The 22,233-nt window shown below is 37.8% G+C and overlaps 1 protein-coding gene across 1 annotated transcript; it reads left to right on the top strand.

The window, feature by feature from the left end:
* Positions 1-15,159: 15,159 nt before the first annotated feature.
* LOC139735450 (protein dispatched homolog 1-like) lies at positions 15,160-21,776 on the top strand. The gene is made up of 4 exons (XM_071646207.1): positions 15,160-15,701; positions 16,955-17,078; positions 18,070-18,286; positions 19,168-21,776. The coding sequence occupies exons 1-4, from the start codon at positions 15,562-15,564 to the stop codon at positions 21,774-21,776; spliced, it is 3,090 nt and encodes a 1,029-aa protein (XP_071502308.1). The 5' UTR covers positions 15,160-15,561.
* The last annotated feature ends 457 nt before the right edge of the window (positions 21,777-22,233 follow it).

Raw genomic sequence — 22,233 nt, 5'->3', positions numbered from 1 at the left:
TGATGATGATAATAATAATAATAATAATAAAGATAAGAAAATAACGATGATTATAACTTTGCTTCTAATACTGATAATCATACAACAATGATAACAGTTATGATCATACCTATATATCGGGATGATTGTTATATTTATGATAATTGTTGTTATTACCAAAATTTGAGACAAATTTACAGAATAATAGAATAAATGCTTATTTCTCATCTAAATGATACTTCGGGTAACTTGATACGTGAAATCCTGATACCATAAGTCGACATCTCGAGGCAAGCTGTAAAATGGCTATAGGAAAAACCATGCACAAACGAGCAATGCACCATTCCCCTGCAAACATTGTACAATAAATTCTAGACGAAAATCAGATTCAGCGCCTTTTGTTAGGAATTCCTAAGTCATAGGCCATTCAGATCTGGTTACTGATGCCCATGAATATGAAAAAACACTCTATATCCAATAATCGGATACCCTATTTCTTTGCATTGTAGCTTTAATCAAGTGAGACAGATCTTTACAAGAACATAGTATAGAGAAAAAAGAGCAAGTATTGGGTTGTGCCAAAAAATGTCATAAGATTAATGTTTTGGTGATGATAATTTATAGCAAGTATAATTTTCACCTTAGGAAAACAATACAAAACTTTCATTTTTCTATTGTGTCATACTTTGTTTCATATTGTAAGATTCTCTATCGACCCCTGATCAGGAGTATGAGAGTCTCAGCAAGAACATAATTATTTACAATAAATGAATACAAATGTTTCAATTGTGAATTCATTAATTTTCTTTTTAAAACCACTACAAACTAGTATATCGTTGTATTTAGCACAAATACATTGTAAAACGCACTAGTTGTTTAACCACCCTGCCATGCACTTCTTGTAGTTACATTCATTCAGGTAACTGCATTACATATAGATAGATAGATATAGCTTTCATTAATAAATGATCTAGAGATTTTTGTAGATCAATATTACTATTCTAATGAATTTAATAAGGTTTTTTTGTTTTCTTTTCTTACTTTCACTTTCATAATCCGATTTGATGACATCTTTTAATTATTTCAGCCTATCTACTGTTGCAAATTTGAGCATGGCACGAAATTTCACTTGAAAGAATTGAATGGATAAGTTTGCTATACCGTCATTTTAAAAATTCTGCGATACAAAGTTTTCAGGGTTACAGGTGGAGAGAAGACAGCTGTGTGCAAACAAAAAGAAATAAAAGTCTTCTCTAGAAAGCCCTTTTACTGTTATTGAAGCTCAGTCTGAAGGTGGCATGTGTGTGTGTTTTTTTTTGTGTGGTTTTTGTTTTCTTTTTTTTTTTTTGGGGGGGGGAGTTCCTTACGAGTTCTGTAAGCAATTGAATCAAAATGACAATTACACATGAGTGCGACTTTCCGCTGACCTTTTAAATGGTAGGCCCTATATACTGGTTGAGGTGAGGATTCAGATCTTAAGTTTGTGCGAGATACTTAGAAACCACTTTATAGAAATTTTAAAAAGCATACAATCTTAAGAGGAATTCAAAGTTTATTTGATCAAAAAAAAAAAAATCATCATTAAAAAAACGTTGGAAACCGGAAACTCCATCTCAACCGAAACTGCACCTTCCCTTGAACGAGTAACATGAGAGTAAATCAGTTCAATGTAATCCTGAATGACAAATGTATAAGATACATTAGAAAGGTAGAGAGATGGAGAGAGGGATGTGTATATGAGTATATACATAATATATACAGGGCTCCACACTAACTTTTTTATTTGGTGGCCCGATGGAGCCACCAAAATCATCAATTTCAAATTTTTGGTGGCCCGAGAGAAAAATTTGGTGGCCCCCCAAAAACAATAAAAAACATTAAAATTCCTGCTTTTTTTTTGATGAGTCAAATATTCAAGTTTTATCATAGTAAGAATTGGAAGCTGGACATATCTACTCATAAATAAACCTCAACAAACTCGCAACACTCACTCTCAGGCACTCATTCAGTCCTTTTCATCCATCCTTTAAACAAATTTAACTGCTGAATTTTAAGACTAAGTATTCATTGACAGGCACATGGGTTGCAACATCTTAACATAAATAAATGACACTTTTAAAAAAAAGAATTGGTGGCCCGAGGCGGGCCACCAAATTTGCCCTTTTTTTAAATTTGGTGGCCCGACTTTCATTTTTGGTGGCCCCGGGCCACCGGGCCACCGTTAGTGTCGAGCCCTCATATATATATCAAACAAAGTGACATATGAAAATCCATAGATGATGCGTTATTGAAACCCTATCGCACTTTTATCCCCTCCCGTCATATAGCTCCATCACACAAGCAATCAATCAACGATAATGAAAGTTTCCCTATTCTGTGTTATTTGCATAATTATGGTGATGGATCTCAGTCATGGATCTCTACTCAAGTGCAAAGAACACACACCCCGAAGCTCCCCCACATTGACAAGTTAGTGGGTGATACATGAGGACCTGCATTTCACTATATTGCTTGAGATCAGAAACACGCACACATACACACGCAGCACTAAGCACAAACACAGTAAAAGAAAACTTTTAGATTATTACTGTCTGAACTATTTTTCGAGTTGCCAACGGATTTAATACTATACGTTGTGAGAAAAAGTGAGAAATTCGCATTGGACTCGCAGCATCCATTCCGCTGCATTGGTAGAATGCACTGAGTCCAGAATTCATTAAAACAATGCTATTGTGAAGTGCTGCCGACGTACGTGTTAACGCGCCATTATAGTGGCGCCGCGCCATTCGTACGTATGAGTTCTACGGACATAACCTACTGCGAAGACTTCTGACCAGTTCAACTACTTGGGCGCCACACGGCGTCGAGTGTACTCACGTTACAAACCTATACAATGGAGGACCGCTGCTTGGCAACGCGGAGCTTCATCAGTACAGCGAGTTGAGTAAACTCTTCAATACTTTAGACAAAACTACAAGACTCCTTGGTTTGGCGCGCTCTGTGCTGTCGCAAATCTTTGTAGCGTATGTGAGCATGTTGGATAAGAGGAAAACTCAGTGTCGCTTGACTCACATGTTCCATTCAGTGCCAAAGACAGCTTGCGGGGAGGAATTACCACAGACATACATCTCTCGGTGTTCCTGCCTTCTAATAAGAAGTTTTAACCTGTAGTTCGGATACGGCGTCCAAAAGGTAGGCCAAAACATTTTCTTTTACGATGATATCTGCAGACCTGTTTACCCTCAGCTAATTTGTGTAATGTCTGTTGTCAATGCTATGATAACTTTTGTAATTTATCCACACTTAACAGAATAATTATTTGATAAAAAAAGCACCGCGAAATTCAGTATCAGTATTTGAGAGTTATCATTATCGTAAATTTATCATTGTTTTATGCGGAGGAATCTCGGAAGTATCATGAAATTTTGAAGGTACAATATTGTTACTCAATGGATGAACAAAAGGAAATCAATGAAACACAAATCTGTAAACAATAATCATGTCGTATACAGACGCACATGGAATAAGGTAACAGTTATGGCCAGCCTTTATTACACATTATGTTTACATGAATTTACACACACACATACAAACACACACACACAAACAAAGAAACACACACACCTCATATACATATATATGTGTATATATATATATATATATATATATATATATGTATATGTATAGTATATATATATGTATATGTATATATGTATATATATATATATATATATATATATATGTTTCATTTAAATCTATTTCCGTATTTCCGACTGAAAAAAAATACATTAGAAATCATTAGAATGATGCATGATGTCTAGATTGGATGCACAATAAAAATGTTACTAACATAACAACAAAGCCATCAATCTATGAATTTGAATCAAAGTAAAAATCACAAAGAACTGTTCTAGAACCTATTCAAACGCGAGCTAGTTTTTAAAGTGTAGGTCCCAATAGAAACCAATAAAAACAAGATAAAGAACACGGATACAAATTAGGACGAAACAAAAAAGGGGGAGGATAGCATCAGGGAATATTGCAAATTCATCTCAAATGCAATCATAGAAGAACGAATAAAACCATACATTATACAATACACATATTCTTTTCTTCTTTTTTTTTTTGGAATTGTTATTCTATCTTGTCCAAACTTTTTCTTATCCGATATCTTTCTTTTACTTCTACGGATTTTTCCATTCCAATCAATTCAATTTAATTCAATTTAATTTGGTTCATTTTTTTTTTCATTTTCTTCTTTCGACTGAACATAACACGATATACGAAAATTAAAATTATAATCTTAAGTCCACAATGGCAATAGTGACTGTAGGATGAAAATGAGAGGTATTCATCAAATTGACAGCATGTAATCATTATATAATAGTTTCAAACCAAATTTGTCACATTCTTCATGCTCTGAGGGGACAAAAAAAGAGAGATCCACTTTGATAAAAGGCTTACAACCATATATTTTTATTCAGGTGCCGTCATTTCTCTAATGTTTCTACAACCAGAACCGTAAATTCGATATCGTCTAATATTATATACCATTATGACTATAGTTTGTAAATATGTGTGTATTTTTTTCTGTTCACAAATGACAAACTGCAATTTGTGTTCATATGATTTACAAAATAACCCTTTATGAGAAATAAGAAAATGAACTGAATTGCAATGAATTATGAAATGAATGGATTTGCAGATTGACAATTCATACCAGTTTCAGATGAATATTGATATTTAAGGTGATGTGTGCAATTCCTTCTTCAACTCACCTGACATTGTTCATCATGATGGCTCATGATGGCTGTCTAAAACCTCCATTCCTTCTTTTCCCTTACATGTTGCCTTAGTGATACATCTGTATGATCATTTTGATATTATAAAAAAAATTGTACCATCATACTCAATGACAATGATCACCATGAAATGAAATTCCCATGTTGATTTTTTATTTCTCTTTTGTCTGTATTACACGTTATATTTCAATTACTGGTAAGATTGAAGGACAACATCAGAAATACATGCAAACAAAAACAAAAACAGATGGCAATGAGACAAATCTGATCCACTGAAGGTGAATTTAATTCCGTGATAAGAACACATCCATTTTAGACACTGCTGAAGGACACTCGAGAATACACCGACCGTGCTCGCCAAGGGAAGCGTCTGCCTTAGTTTCCGTTCATTTTCTCCTTCAGAGACGAGCTGAAAAAAAAAACAACAACAACTGTATCTTAATGAAATGAGAGAACGCGACACCATGTCTTTCTATCGGATGATATTATTACAGCAAATATCAACCAGTAGTCAAAATTTGCACTTCACATTGTGTGCTATTCAAACAATGTCTGTACCTGGTGTGTTGATGTGGATGTGTGTGTGTAAGGGAGAAAAAGGAAGAGAGGACGAGTAGTGTATGCCTATACAGATATGGCGGTTTTTTACATCTTGAGACGTAAAACGCAATCATTGTATTCTTGAATTCCCATGCGATGCATGGTGTGGCTTTCGAGCGGCAGTAATATTCCATTTGATATGTCATTGAATTTCGTGGTTTTTTTTTCCAACACACATTGCGTGACCCATAGCAACGTACAGGCAATTACTTGATAGGAAAAAGGCCACGCTCTGAATTCATATCATGGTCTCTGGATCGGAGTTATAATGATAGCACTTTATTTCCCCTACTTTAATTTCCCTAGGGGGAAATAGAGCGCTATTACTTTTTAGCCAAATGTGAATGTGCAAAATAATCATCCAAGCGTGTATGTTCTGACACTGGCAGCAGTGCAGAGACTGAATACACTCAAAAGTATTTTCTAGCATCTCATGCTCTGTGAAATGTCTGTTCACGAGAATTTTTCTTTGTTGTTGTTTGTTCGTCTGCTTGTTTGCTTGCTTTTTCAGCTTTGTTTTGAGCAGTCTCCCTAGATGCTCGTTAGCTCCTCGGGTAATAGGCCTATACAATGGGGTACTGTCTGGTATCAGGCATATAAGTCATAATGGAAAGCTTTGACATGTAGAACAACAGAAGAATCCCGATGAACAACAATATCACCTGCACGCAGCCCTTACCATCCAACAAACGCGTTTTAACGGATTCTAATTGAACATCTGGGAATACTCTATGTTGTATCCCTTCATGGAGCTTAGTGGTGTTACTCCTTTGTATTAGGAGTGGAACGAAACCAGATTCGTTCTATTAGATAAAAAGATAATGACTGTATTGACAGAATGTAAATAGACATAATAGACGTTAAAAAGGACCGAACAAATCAGTCATACAAGGACCATCGAAACCGGAAGTAGAATGACATATTGATAAAGTATGACCCGTCTGATCAAAAATAGAGCATGCAATCAAAGAACGAGGAATTGCATGATTGCATGTACTAATGTCACTATACACATTGGAGAAAGTCAATTTAATCTCCTGATAACATCAAATCTCTCGCACATATTTGTATTTCTCCATCATGCAGTATAATTATATTAGCAGACCTCGACGGCTTCGATGAATTCATGACAGGTGTGTTTAATCAAATGAATAGCCCTGGTATGTATTCACAAACTTTAATACAAATCTGAGATCTGTTCTCATATCGCAAAGATGCAAATGTCAATTGCTCTCATTCTTACAAAATGAAGATATTCTTTGATATATACATCAAATCTATGTTTATAAAGTTTACCAATATTCTTCCCTTCGACCCCCTTTTTACAATATAGATGCTCTTTTTATTAGTCTTTTTTTTTTCTTCAAAACTATGCATGAAGGTTTCACCTACAATTTCTTCTACAATGTTGACTGGAGCCGACTAATGCATTTTCTCCCATTAAAACTATGTGGATATTGTAAGTAAAAAGGACCTCCACATAACACACATGGTTGCTATTAACTCTGCTGCAGGCTTTACACAACTGAATTGCGACCCCTTCCCCATCCCCGGCAGAGCAGAGATGCTTATCTGGTTATTATGGAGCTCTGTTTTTCTACTGAATTGCCCGTTCCTCCATACGAAGCATTGATAATTCTCCAGAATAATGAACGATGTCTCTGCAAAATAATGTTGTTGTCATGGCAATGTTATTTCTAAAGGTCGGGGAAAGAAGTAGCGATCTAGAACTTTAATGGCTTCCCTATATGCAGCGTGTGCTGAAACAGGATGTGATACCCGTCATCGGATAGATGTACCCAATAAACATTCCACTTATTATACTCCTCATTGACATCACAGTGCTTTAGTATGTTTCAAAAAAAAAAAAAAAATGACAGCCACTAAGCAATTATTATATGCCATATGTATTACGCTGCGGATTTTGTTTTTACCCGTGGGGGAGGGGGCAGATATATTTGTACTGTATGTCTATATATATGTATATTCGTGCGTGCAGAGGTGGAACATATTATATATATCATGTCTGTTTCAGAAACGGGTTTGATTAAGATCTTTTGTCACACCATGGGCACTGATGAAGAGTGTGACCTTGCCTTTCAGTATTTGAGAGCTATGTTCCGTTTTTAAGATCTTCAAGATCTAGGATTTATTTATGTTTTTTACGGCGTTCTTCTTCTACTGATTCTTATATATATATATATATATATATATATATATATATATATATGTATATAATATGTATATGTATATATATATATATCATATATACATATATACATATATATATATATATATATATATATATATATATATATATAAGAAACAGTAGAAGAACGCCGTAAAAAATAAATCCTAGATCTTGAAGATCTTAAAAAACGGAGCATTGCTCTCAAATACTGAATATTTCAATTCAATTTCAATTTCAATTTATTCGGCAACTGATTGATACAACATAAAAAAGTGCACATTATAAAAGACATGACATTCAAAGGCCGGGACCCCTTGTAAGCAACTAGTGCTTGTTATGGGGCCCCTTTGCAGCAATCAAACAATCAATAACAAAAATGCAATTAAGCATATATCGAAATTTCTGTCATAAGTAGTAAATTAGAAAATACAGAATTACGTTACAATATACACATAGACATACGCAAGCATACACTCAGTAAAAAATGCAATGCAAGAGATTGGTAAGAGGGTGAAGAAACGAAGATAAAGAAAGAAGAAAAAGTACAGCTGTTGAAGTCTACTCAGTCAAGGATGATAGTTTTTTAAATGTAACACGTTTGAATAGGGTTCTGAAACGAGTAAGTGTAGTACTGGATTTAAGATCAGAAGAAATTAAATTCCATTCATGAGCCCCTGTGATTCGAATAGAATGAGACCTTGTTGTTAAGCGACAACTTGGAACTCGAAGATTATCTTTAGAACGGGTTGAGTATGCATGGAATGACGAATTTGTTCTAAACATGTTTTGAAAAATGGAAGGGAGTATCCCTTTATGATACTTAAACATGAATACCAATACATTAAGTTGCACAAGTTCAAATATAGGAATGATTTTATTTTTAATGAAAAGAGGTAGACTCGGACTTCGAAAATCACTTTTTGTTACAAGCCGTACCGCACGTTTTTGTAATCTGAACAGTTTGTCAATATGAACTTTGTATGTCTTGCCCCAAATTTCACTGCAATAGTTAAGGTGAGGTAATATTAAACCATTGTAAATAAAAAGCAATATTTTTCTTGGTAAAAAAGATTTAAGTTTAGATAGAATTCCTATACTTCTCGATATTTTAGCGGTGATGTTTATAATGTGACACTTCCAATCGAGAGACTCATGGATTAAAATACCTAAAAAATTTATTGATTCAGTTCTATCTATAACAGCACTTTCTATTTGTATTGGAGAAAGATTTTGTGGTATTTTCTTTCTCTTGGAATGGAACAAAACATACTTTGTTTTCTTAAAATTCAAAAGCAATTTATTGCATTTAAACCACTCATTTAACATACAAAGTTCTTTATTCAATGTAAGTACAAGTGAAGTAACATTTTCATGAGAGTAAAATACCACAGTATCATCTGCAAAAAGTGAAAATCTCAAAATTTTTTGAACAATTGATTATGTCATTTACATATACAAGGAATAAAAGGGGCCCAAGTACAGAACCTTGCGGTACGCCAAGAGTTACATCTAATTGAGTGGATTCGACACCATCGACCACCACATACTGCCGTCTATTTGATAAATAACTACCAAACCATTGCAGAGGTAAACCTCTTATTCCGTAGAGATGTAGTTTCGTTAGCAGGATGTGGTGGTCGATGGTGTCGAACGCCTTTGAGAGATCCATAAATACACCACAGCAATAATTACCTCTGTCAATTTCTTGAAGAATGTAGTCAGTAAAACAAATAACACTGAGTGAAGTAGAATAATTTTTACGAAAACCGAATTGCTCAGAAATTAATATATTATTTTTAGTAAGGAACTCATAGAGCCTGTCATACATAAGTCTTTCTAGAAGTTTAGAAAAAATTGAAAGAAGAGCAACGGGTCTATAATTATCAATATATTTTGGATCATCTTTTTTATGCAAAGGTACAATCTTCGCTGTCTTTAATTTTTCAGGTACAAAACCAGTGCTTAAAGATTTATTAAAAATATCACATAAGGGGTCAACTATGTAATGTATACAATCCTTGACAACACGAGGGGATATATCATCAGGCCCACTTGCCTTTGAAATTTTTATAAAAGAAGACAATTTTAACAATTCATAACTAGTGGTGGGTTTAACAAAAAATGATTCAGCGTTCTCACATGAAACAAACTCTTGGAATGAATGTGATGGGCTGCATACCGATTTTGACAACTTTTGGCCAACATTAATGAAATAAAAGTTAAATTGATTCACAATATCTTGCTTTAAGAAAAACTTACAATTATCAAAATACATATTGTTTGGCATTAAATTATGTTTTTTCTTACCTAAGATACTATTTATATGACACCATGTTTTCTTTAAGTCACCTTTTACAGACGAGAACAATTCATTATAATATCTATATTTAGAATAACGAATGGTGTTTGTAAGTTTGTTTTTATAATCTTTATAAGCAGTCTTATGTTTTGTGTCTGGATTCTTTAAACTTGCCTTATATAATCTGTTTTTACGATTTATAGACTTAAGAATACCTTTAGTAATCCAAGGTTTCTTACACTTATCCACCTTATTCACATGAATAGTCTTAAAAGGAAAACAATCATCATATATATCATAAAATTTTTCAAAAAATGTGTTATAACACTCGTCAACATTTATACATTCTTTTACATTTGACCAATCGACATTTTTTAGTTTCTCACGAAATGACAAAAGGTTTGTATCATTAATAATTCTTTTACGTACTTCTTTTTTCTTTGAAATGTTATGTTTAATACTTGTTCTGTTTTTTACTATGCCAAATACTGGAAAGTGATCAGAAAGGTCATCATAGATGATTCCACTGTAAAAATTTTTTTCAGGGGTGTTAGAATATATGTTGTCAATTAAAGAGGCTCTATTTGCTGAGATGCGAGTTGGTTTTGTGATCATTGGAAAAAAATGAAAAGAATACATCATGTCTAAGAATTCATTTGTTTTGTGATGGGAACCAGAATTTAGTAAGTCGATATTGAAGTCGCCCAGGAGATAGATTTCTTTCTTTTCATTTTCCAGTATTTCAAAAATATCGTTAATTCTGGAAGTAAAATCTGATATGTCAGTGTTTGGTGGACGATAAATACATGCAACAACAATAGATTTGTCATTAAGGCTAACTTCTATAAAGAGCATTTCATAATTGTTTGATATACATGATAAGTCGGTTCGTAATACAAACTGATATTCATTTCTTACATAAAGGGCTACACCACCGCCAACCTTTCCAGCTGGTCTACAAATATGAACAAAAGAATAATTATCAATATCATACAAACCTAAATTCACTTTTGTGTTAAACCATGTTTCAGAAACTGCTATAACACTGAAATTAAAATCAAGGGAGGATAAAAGTGTGTTAAAAGAATCAAAATTTTTCTGAAGGCTTCTTGCGTTTATATGGAAAAGGGAAAAATCCGAACACTTATTTGCATATTTTGTATGAAAGTCTTCAGTAAACATATATTCACAATTATTTTCGAAATAGTTCTGTGCGTCAGCAGTTTCATTATTGTCTGTATAATGTACGGAATTAATAATAAAAGGGTTAATCTTTAATGACTGTATTTTGCTGATATCAATCTCAGTAGACAAGTGAAAAAAGCTGCGTAAAGATAGAGAGAATTCATTATCATCGGAAATATGGTTAAATGGCAGGGCATCTGAAACACAGTTTACACACAACCATGACTGAGTAGAGGAAGAAGCATTGCAATTCACACACGCATACATTCACGTACAGAAAAACCTACTGTTAACTAAAGTATACAAATATATATTATCAAGCTGGTACGAGGAATAAATTGTAAAAATGAATGCTGGGATAACTGTTGTAGTGCCCAGCAATGTAGCCTTATTTCTTCCCAGGCAGTAACAATTTCAGACTTCTAATTGCAAAAAAGAAAAAATACAATATGAATTATCTTTAACGTAAATGACAGATCTGCATTCGGCAGAATCAAGCTTCGTCTATATAACGAAAATCAAATTAGAACAACAACAACGAAAAACTTTAAGCAATTCAAGTGATTAAAAAGGAGAAAAAAATCCTATTGAAGGGGTAAAAATTATAACAGTCACTTTTTTACCTTTGCTCTGTAAAAAAAATACTACGTTCGCCAATAATTACGTTTAGAATTATGTAAAAAGTTGATATTGCATTTAGAGCATTGAGTATCATAATTGCACAATTAAGTACACTGAAGAAGTAGATTAAGATATCCGCGATGAGTTGGCAAAGTAAATTAAGGTCGGAAATGCAACAGCGCCGAGGATAAAGAGAAGGCATTTCCTTGCCGAACAGATGATAGCATGATATAACATTTAGTGGCCAGGTTTTTGTGTACTCAGCAGGGGGGGGGGGGGGGGGGGGTTCCAATCCAGGCGAGTGCACTGCTGTATGTTAAACCATATGGGGAGTAGGCTGACGAGCGAAAGCCCGCGCGTTTATGATCACGTGGTCACAAAAAGCGGCATCTCGCTGGCATCCAAGGGTTCCGCGTAATCTGGCGTCCTCCACACACATACTATACGCGCACACACACACACACACAAAAAAATCCTTGATGCCCTTGACTAAGTGGGTAATAGCTTTTGCTTGAACATAATGTGAAGAAGGTTCCACTGGCAGAGCTCAATGGACGAGAACAACTCGTCGAAGGATCGACCGTGACACCGGAATATATATATATATATATATATATATATATATATATATATATTATATATATATACAGTTCTATTATGTTTGACTGCATGATTACTCTATGATCAGATCCATAACACTCCCCTCACAGCACTTGATTAGTGACTGTTACGCATCGATTTGCGTGCCATTGCCAAAATGGATGACGGGTAAACGTTGAGTGCGTTTTTAATATTTACCCGTTGCCATACCATCGGTCAACAAAAGGCAGTTCACTGGAATGTTGTCTAAAAGCTCAGCAAGACGAATGGTGTACCCGCCAAGCCTGAAGGTTCCAGCATATAAGGGCCTGTGTTTGAAGCTCCTTGGTTTGATGCAGTGCTCCATGATCTCTGACAAAATCGATCTCTTAAGGAGAAGGGAAGAGTTGTCTTTGCAGTTACAAGTCCATCCGGGTAAGAGTGATCGAAGACCAGTTTATCGGTACACCTTGTTGACCAGGTTGTTGACTATAGGGATGATGTCTTGACTGCAGTTCGTTTTTCCGCAGGTTCGTTATATCGAAGGTTCGTTAATCTAAAGATTAAAAAGAATGGTTCATGATTCTGAAAGTTCTTGTATCCGAAAACGGAAAAAATTGTAATTCCGAAGATTCGTTAGTAAGCATCTTCTTGTCGTTTTCAGATCAACGAGCCTTATTTCATTTTTCGGATGAACGAGCCTTCGGAATAGCAAGCCTTGTTCATTTTCAGATTATAAATCGAACCTTCGGAGTAACAAACATCTTTTGCTATGACGGCATTGGCCTGTGCGTCCGTCAATGACCGTTCTTCAGCTGAAAGATCAAGGAGTTTCCAACACAAGCTCCTTGGAAAGATCCAAGATCAAGAAGTACGCGAAAGGTCCGCCTATTGGCCGATCCATTATATTTCACAAATACAATGTACAAGCTCAACTATACCCTGCAGTTACCCATGAAAAACGTATGATCAATAAAGTCTTCTATCCTGACAGAAGACGGAAAAGATAAAAGTATTCAATGTGAAACTAGGAAGAAGCCCTGTGGCTTAAGTTTGTTTTCCGCACATTTTATATCATTCGCGACGAACAGCGAGGCAATGAGTGCAAGATAGCACAAGAGAGATCTTCTCCAATCGTAAAAATGAGCTAAAGCCTTGAGTAAATTTGCGCGGTGTGAAATGATAAACCCCTTAGCCAAGATTCCCGACAAAGGCTGATGTGAAAGTATTAATAGGACTACTTTGGACGCTGCCTGGACAGAAATGTCTTATATCAGATCTGTTTATGAGTCCCTGTGTGTGTGTGTGTGTGTGTGTGTGTGTGTGTGTGTGTGTGTGTGTGTGTGTGCGTGTGCGTGTGTGTGTGTGTTTTAGTTGTTTTAGTTTAAACTGACTTATGATGCGGGCGAGCTTTCCCGGTCGTCAGCGATTCCTACTTTTATAGCTCAAAGATGTACCTTTTTTGAGCAAAAGTAAGACAACCTGAGCACGTTGTGTTTTGTATTTTAACGCCTTTCTCACTATTCATAGACAAAATACACTCTCCGTGTTTGACATGATTATAAAGTGAAGTTCCCTGTATCGGAAATCCCGTGAAAATGCCCATGAACATGATGAAAGAAACAGTCAATTGAAAAGTCCCACTTTCCGATTAGCGAAAAGCTGCGACAACGCGAACAGGTTGGCCATCTTTCCGAAACCAATGAGCGATACTGATTATCGGTACTTTTTCATCGTCGAATTTTCACATCAGCAATTGATGACAAGTGCGAATGGTTGACTTTAAAATTTCATTGGTACCAATAAAAAAAAACAGAAATGGGGGATACTAAAGAAAACAAAACAGTAGGTTACTGACACCACTATTATCAGGGGATAGCAGACCAATTCTCTTATATACAGTTGTGTAAAATTATACATACACTGTATAAACCTGGTCATTTTACTATCATACTCCAACCAAAAAGCAACAACAATGAAGTGACTTTATTAAGGAACTAAGAAAAAAAGTCTTTGAAAATAGGGACAGAAACTCAGAGTACGGTAATTGAAAAAAAAATGATTTTACCCCATCGAAAATAAAAAGAAAACGTGCAAGTGCCAACATTCTATAAATGAATGATACATTCCAATGTTGTTGTATTTTGTTTCAGTGTATCTTTTTTTTTTTCTTCAGTTCGGCATTAAACATCAATTTTCATCATGCAATATACCCGAAAACCCCACGACGAAAAAAAAATAATTCCGTTAGTTAAGATATGAGATTTTATCAAAAATGATGGCAGGACACAGTAATAAACATGTATGGGAAAAAAAATATTTGGTGATTTAGATGCTGAATACAAGGAAATATTACGTCATCATAATAATTGTAATTTGATATCGTGACACCGTGGTTTCGATTTCACCTACCTACGAATTAAATCATTGAAAAAATAAACAGTGCGAGCTGGTGTACAGTGAGGTAGCAATCGGATCCGTTTACATTTTTTTAATGAATGAATGGATAGACAGAATGTATACTCAAATGGGTCGGGTGTGTGAGCGAAAGGCAGTCGTATCGCAATGCGTACTTTACAGTCTGTACGTGCGGGCTGTCTGGGCTGTAAGAAAAATCGATAATGCTGTCACTGTTGGGATAATTGTCTTCTATTGTTAGGCACTGTGTATACAACTCGTCTACTTAGCTACGTGGGTACCACACGACCAGTGTGGCACGGGATCGAGATGTATTTACGGAAATAGGTTTGTAGCAGAACTCGAGATACAGGTTGTCTAAGCCATTGGCGTTCTGCTCTAAGTCTTCAATGCTACCGTGTCGCCTTATGGAGAGGCTAGCATTTTGCGGAGTGTAGACCTAGCTAGTCGATCGTCAGTCGCTTTCAATAAAATGCTACGTCTTTGGGCGTTGATTCTTCGCTTCGTCTCCCAGCCGTTCTCACATTGTCCTGATGACATCATTCGCCATGGCTTGGAGTCACGTTGATTTGTCTTCAAGAACAGAAATTATATAATCAACGTCCTGCAGGGGAAAACCTCAGTAAGGGGAAATCAGGTTGGACGTATACGTCTCTTCAGTATGGTATTGTGGGTTTCCCCGCACGTGTCATTCACCAGCCGAAACTCACTAATGTGTCTAGACCTACAAAGGTTCATGAACACAAGGTGACTTGTTTCTTTTTTGTTGTTTTTCAACCATACCTCAGTTTGAGCCATGAACGCACTTTGATACAGGTGATTCACTTCATTTCTCAGGGTCTTTGACGGCAGAAGTAAATCGTTTTGACACCACATCGAACCAAGCGATGAAAATTAAACCAGCCAGCTCCAATCCCGAGAGAGGGGACCAAGGCACCGATGACGAGCACACTGCCGACCAGGGCCGGGGGCAAGCTGTGGCTGATGGTGATAATGAGAGGGAACGAGGTTGTGGCTGCGGTAGGGGGTAAGTTCAATATTGTTGTTTCCCCCATCGGTCTCTGTTTCTTTGCATTGATGCCTACATTAGATTTGCAGACGATACGTTATATATCACGGACTTTTATCTGATTATTAGTTCCCATCTTGTCGCAATATATTAGTGCAATTCTCGGCGTATTGTGCTGACAACGTGGACCACTGTCCTAATTAGAACGCAGTTAGCATGAATGACGTCCAATAGCTAACAAAGTTGTGTGATTTTGACAGTACATCCATATAAATGACTATGATACACAGACTTCTATTCGGCATGTTGTATAGTGAAACTCGAGTTAAGTCTGCTTGTGATAGGAAAAACGTCTAAGCTATCAAAAATGTGAGTATAATCTTGTACCTGCTCGAATATGATATGACATATCGATTAACAGAATATGTAAATCTCGATACTATAACGTCAACTATTGCGGAAGATGTTCATCATCGTGAAAGAATGAAGCTAATCTTTTGTCTCAGGAAGAGAGGTAAACACGAAAAATGATTACGACGTTTCTTCCGCGAAGTCTGTCAAGTCAGCTATTGTTTTGATATTTTCGACGCTCACTTTTCAGTCAACTAAAACATTGGCATTGACTATGTCACATGTCCTGATGTAATGTGAAATTGCCTCTTTATTTATCAAATATCGGTCGCAGTGATAGAGACTCCACAATTATGTCTCTTCTGTCGTAATTCCGGAATGCTTGTTTATATATTTCTGGATGTCGTTGATGTTGCAACTTTACCAAGCGAGGTCTTTTTATACACATTTATAGATAAGAGTCAATGCTCCCTTTTCCCACCCTCACCTTCGGAATCTCGGTGCTATAGCCCTCCCGATTCATGTGTTTTCATGCGTTTTTCGGATGTTACTTTTCCCGCTTACTTCATGTTTAGAGCCAAACTTCTAGTACGGGGTTGCCCCCCCCCCCTTTTTTTTCACCCAGGTTTGTGGTTCTGCGGCGCCCTGGCATGTGATACATGTACACTGTAATGTATGTTCTTGTTGTGAAGCCTTTAAGTTGCTAAATTACCGTTCATATGATTATCTTTATGAATAAATTCTGTTTGTGTCATACTTACCTTTCCATTTCAGATTTCAGCCTTAATTCAATAGCTAACTTTTTATTGTCAGTCATTTCTTTTCAGTTTCGCCCTCCCCCTTCCTCCCTAGTGTTTCTTAATCATTAATCTCTATAACAATAACTGAATCCCTTTTATCATAATTATTGCACCATGCAGATACTCTTGGTTTGTGGCAAACTATCCATCCGCTGTGCTGGTCGCAGTGCTGGTCTGTGTCCTCGGTCTTGGGGCCGTGGCAGTCTTCACAGGACCCTTGCCATCCTTCGAAGACCCAATTAAAGTACGTTTAGCAATTGTTACTATCATCTTTGATCAATAACAAGTTGATGGAAATCGTGTTATCAAATGCGGTGGTGTACAATGTTAGGCTTGTAGTGCCAATACAGAGGCCGTAAAGGGCATTTCGTGTGTTTTCTTTACAAATCTGCAAGAACTTTTGGTGTGTAACTTTGTTGCCATTTCTCTGCTTTCAGCTGTCTAGTTTTACGATTATCTACTCACTGCTTGTGATGTGAAGTTATTTTTTCGCTTCTGCACTTCTGACTCGAGCCTTAACGGAACTATTGATTAAGGCTCTAACCTTCTATCTTATAATGATTCCAATTGAGTATTAGACTCTCTAAATCGCCGACCATCCCCTCCCCCGACTTTGCACACAGTACAGTTCATTTGCAGTTTAATCATAAGACGAATGAAATTGGGTATGGACGAATAGAAAGACTAAAGTGGCAGAACCAATACGTGAGTTTGCTTCTGGTGTGGAATTTAGCCGTCTGATATGGCAGTGTCTGCACATGTCAGAACTTTGAAAGATTAGGAGGAACAGTTTCTTCAATAAAAGAATCACTGACATGTCAAACTGGAGACCTGAATCTTAACACAATAATCTCAGATCGCAGTAGCTGTTGAAGTTGCACATGGTCCATGAATTTCGTCATTTATCGATGTCTTTACTCTTTTATGAATTTACATTTGTCAAATTTGTTTTTGTTTATCTCTATTGTAAGATTGATATCAAGACGTGAAAAAAAGCCCGACGGTGCATCAGGCAACATTAATTGTCAATTCTGCAACTTCGTCGATTTGTGTTGCTCTGCAATAATACACAAAGACTTTCGACATGGTAACGGTCGAAACATAGTGACGCTTTTCCACTCAACTGAGTTCATAGCAAAATTCGTTGCTTATCACAGCCTAAACGGCGCATTCTATAGCTTGTATAACTTCCATGTAATGATCCATATTTTTCGTGTTGTGTGCCTGGTCTGCAGGGGTTCCAAGCGCGAGGCACAACCCTGAGCGCTCGCCTTCTGACATATGAGAGACATTCGTCGGAAGACTCTGCAACTGTGTTGTACAACCCTTATCCGTCCACTTTCAACTCCAGTCTGTCTGCAGATGGAACCTTCATCGTCGAAGACTCGGACTCAAGTGACAGCAATCTCACGACGTCGGTACTTCGCTTCACTCCTTCTTGCCAAAATGTTTGTAAGTTGTCCATCTCTCTTGCTCTCTGTCCTTTTCACTTTCGCTCTTTCTCTCTCTCCATTATTTCTATACCGAACCGATACTTTTCTCAAGACTGTAGTTGTTTATAACTATCTAACTGTATTATTTTAGCAGTAGATGACTGGTTGCGTCACTTATGATTCATGTGAGTTCGAATTCTCATCAACGAGTGACTTCTTGAGCACGCATAAACAGGAAACAGGAAAACAAATATAGTTAACTCTTTGATCAAAGTACTTGAAGAGTCGTTTTTGCCGCCTTCTTCACCGTAATAAAAAAACCGAGCAACCGGCTTTATGGTAAAGACATGAAAAGAGGGCACTGATACCTGTTTATTGCCACTTGGTCTAATATCAGATGGTCTACTTCCCAGTTCGTCTAACACCACAACGGCTATAAACTCATTGGTCTAATATAACTTCTGTCTAATGCCCGTTTGGTCTCATCCTCACTTGGTCGAATGACCAGTTTGGCTAATTTCGTTTCGTCTATAAATGACCAGATGGTCTAATTGCAATTTTGTCTCCTTGATTTTTTTTTTCCATATCGTCAGATCAACTGTAGGTATTAGACGAAATGGGTATAGCCCACCTGGAAGTAGACCAACTGGTAATGAAGTGGCACATAGACTAAGTGGTCAATTGACGAACTGGTTGCAGACGAAATATGATTAGACCACGTGGGTTGAGACTAAATATCTATTAGACGAAATGGGACTAAACCAAGTGATAGATCACCCTGAAACCGAGGCATCTGAGATTATGTCAGAGCCCAATATTTAACGTGTATTACCAATGCTGCACCACAACGCCTATTCAATTATTCTCTGAGAACTTTATATTTTTTTTCTCATTTTGTAGTGAGCAACCCATTGCGGATGGTGTACCAATCTGACGGTGGAGCGGACATGTTCTCTGCAACCGTCATGAGAGCTGTGTGCCAACACGACCGGGAAAATTATCGCGAGACCGACGGATTCATCAGCTGTTGTTACACGGACAATAGTACCCGCTGTCCAACTTGGTCTCTCGGGCATGTGACGGCCCTCGTCGCCGGTAAAGACTCTTGTGCGGGGATTGTTGAAGCCGACGTAGAAGTTCTGAAAACTGTGCTTCTTGAATGCGTAGACTATTATCGAGCTTCAGGTGCTTGTTTTGATGGCACTGATGATATCACCTGCATCGGCGTACCAGACAACTGCACGTACTACAGCACTTTGATTCATACAGTTTTCCATTATCTCACGCCCGATGATTTTGCAGCAATGGTGTCGGAAGGAAATTTTGCTCTAGAGTACACCCTGGTAGCTCCTCCCCTCCCCGAGTGGTATTGGTACGATTTTTACAATGATCATATAAGCTCGTCCTCCCTCCAAGGGGATTCTCTGCGAATAATAGGCATCGGAGGAAATTTCAAGTTCAATCTTTTCGCACCTTATCTATTGTCGGACTCGTTGTACATAGGGGTTGGGTGTGCTTTCGTTTTGCTCGTCATATGGATGTACGTTGGGTCTTTATTCATCACCCTCATGACTGTGTTAGGTATGATTATGGCAATGGTCGTTGCTTATTTTCTTTATCACACCATATTTAGAGTTCCCTTCTTTGGATTCATCAACGTAGTCACGGTTGTACTTGTCATCGGCATTGGTGCTGACGACTGTTTCGTATACGTCGACATCTGGAAGTTAGTCAAGGCAGAAATTGGGGGAGGTCGAGTTAACCATGCTATGATTCTCCAACAGACGCTCAAGCACGCTTCGATCACCATGTTTGTGACGAGTTTCACGACGTCGTCGGCCCTGTTCGCCGGGATCGTCAGCTCAATCACCGCCATTCGCACCTTTTCGGTGTTTGCGGGCAGTTCCATCATCGTCAACTTCGTCCTCACGATGACGTGGATCCCAGCGGCCGTGATGATCCATGAAAAGTACTTCTTATGCAACGGCAACGACGAGGAGGGCTCATCCTGTAAGTGTTGTGGATGTTGGTTTACTGTTGGGCGGTTTTACAACCGTATAGCCAGAGCTGGCAGCACCTTCTTCGAGGTCTATCTGCCAATCGCTATCAATAAATTGAGGATACTGTGGATAATCCTTCTGACTGGGCTTGGAATAGGCGGATTTGTCGTGGTCTTCATCACACCCCGATTGCGCTTGCCGTCCCAGTCCGATTTTCAATTTTTCCGAAGTAGTCACATACTCGAGCGATACGACCAAGTCTACAAGAAGAACTTTGCCTTTGAAAGCGACTCTGCCAGGAACTTGCCCGCCTTCGTTGTGTGGGGTATCAAGGCATTGGATAATGGCGATCACTGGGACCCAGACTCAGAGGGAACGACCGTCATGGACGAAACGTTCGACGTCACATCAGAAGAGGCTCAACAATGGCTGTATGAGTTTTGTGCAAATTTCCGGAATGCGAGTTTCCACGACAGCGACGCAGACCCGTTGCTCGAGGAAGGATGTTTTATCGATTCTTTCCGAGATTTCATGGAGGGGCCATGTATAAATCCATTAGATGGGGGAAGTCTCTCTCCATGCTGTAGTCAAACACATTTTCCTTATACTCCTGATTTATTCGTCCAGTGTGCAAAAGTTTACTCCACGATACGCTGTGTTCTTGACCCCCACATCTGCAATTATGGGAGTCCCGGTCTATTCTTCAGTGACGATGACACTATCGTTGCACTGACTATCAGTTTGCAAACAAATATAAAGTTATCTCAGGATTACCAAGAAATGAGTAACTTCTGGCAGGAGCTAAACCAATTTGTAGACTCACAAGTGGATGATGCGCCAGCGGGAATGGAGAATGGCTGGTTCGTGAGCTTCAACGGTACGCAGCTGTTTTTCTACGATCTACAGAATGGCCTGGCCACCGGTGCACCGCTCTCGGTCGGCGTATCTCTGGCAGTAGCGGCTGTCGTCCTGCTGATAGCCATCAGGAATGTTCTCGTGACCCTGTATGCCATACTAACAATTGCATTTGCAGTTTTCGTCGTCATTGCATCTGTCGTCCTCTTAGGTTGGGAGCTGAACATCTTCGAGTCGACCATCTTGTCACTAGCTGTCGGACTCTCGGTGGATTTCACGATCCACTATGGCGTCTCCTACGGCCAGGCTCCTGACGAAGATCGTGAGGGGCGGTCTATGTTCGCCTTGCGAACACTTAGCGCCGCTCTAACCATGGCGGCCCTAACCACCTTTTTTGCTGGAGCCTTCATGCTGCCCGCAACGGTACTCAGTTACGTGCAATTGGGTACGTTCCTCGTTCTCGTCATGACCATAAGCTGGTTCTACGGAACGTTTCTTTTCGTTTCGATGTGCCGTACCATCGGACCCCAGAAAAGCTTTGCGCAAATCTCTTTATCGTGCTTCGTCAGGAAAACGACGTCTGAAAACACAATTGAAATGACAAGGGAGGACCACGCGCATGAGCAGCATGTGGACACTTCTGACGAAAGATAATATATTTCCAATACGTGCAGTAATGGCATAAATATACATAATAAAGCGTATATATATAATATATACGTATGTATATTCATATATATATATATATATATATATATATTTACATGTATACATACATATGTATACAACGTCAATGTAATTGTCACTTAAAAGTTTATCCATGCTGGGCCAAAACGCCTGTCACTAGAGGATGAAACCACTTAGGTCTAAAAGCCATTGTCAATTGGCACGTAGAGAGAAAGAAAAAAAAACCCTTTCAAATTCATATACTGTTGCTTCCACGCGGGCGGACAAGAATGTCTAAGGTGTTCAACAAGTTTCTAGGCGTCAAAACTCTGAAAAGCGGACTTGTCATCTCACCAGCAGAAAACTCTCTAAATGTGGACCTCCCGGGAATATCACTGACCTTGAAATTTTGCTTCAACCACGAAATGGATTACCAAGTGAGATG

The sequence above is a fragment of the Diadema antillarum genome, unplaced genomic scaffold (genome assembly GCF_040938485.1).
Source record: "Diadema antillarum isolate AM-2024a unplaced genomic scaffold, OU_Dant_1.0 seq00000580_RagTag, whole genome shotgun sequence".
In the NCBI taxonomy this organism is placed as follows: domain Eukaryota; kingdom Metazoa; phylum Echinodermata; class Echinoidea; order Diadematoida; family Diadematidae; genus Diadema; species Diadema antillarum.
The sequence above is the reverse complement of the archived record's forward strand: the minus strand, read 5'-3'. Positions and strand labels throughout refer to the sequence as shown.

Coding starts and splice junctions, on each gene's coding strand:
- LOC139735450 (XM_071646207.1), top strand. CDS start 15,562: ATGAAAATTAAACCAGCCAGCTCCAATCCCGAGAGAGGGGACCAAGGC. Junction 15,702..16,954: donor GGTTGTGGCTGCGGTAGGGG/GTAAGTTCAATA, acceptor TGCACCATGCAG/ATACTCTTGGTTTGTGGCAA. Junction 18,287..19,167: donor TCCTTCTTGCCAAAATGTTT/GTAAGTTGTCCA, acceptor CTCATTTTGTAG/TGAGCAACCCATTGCGGATG.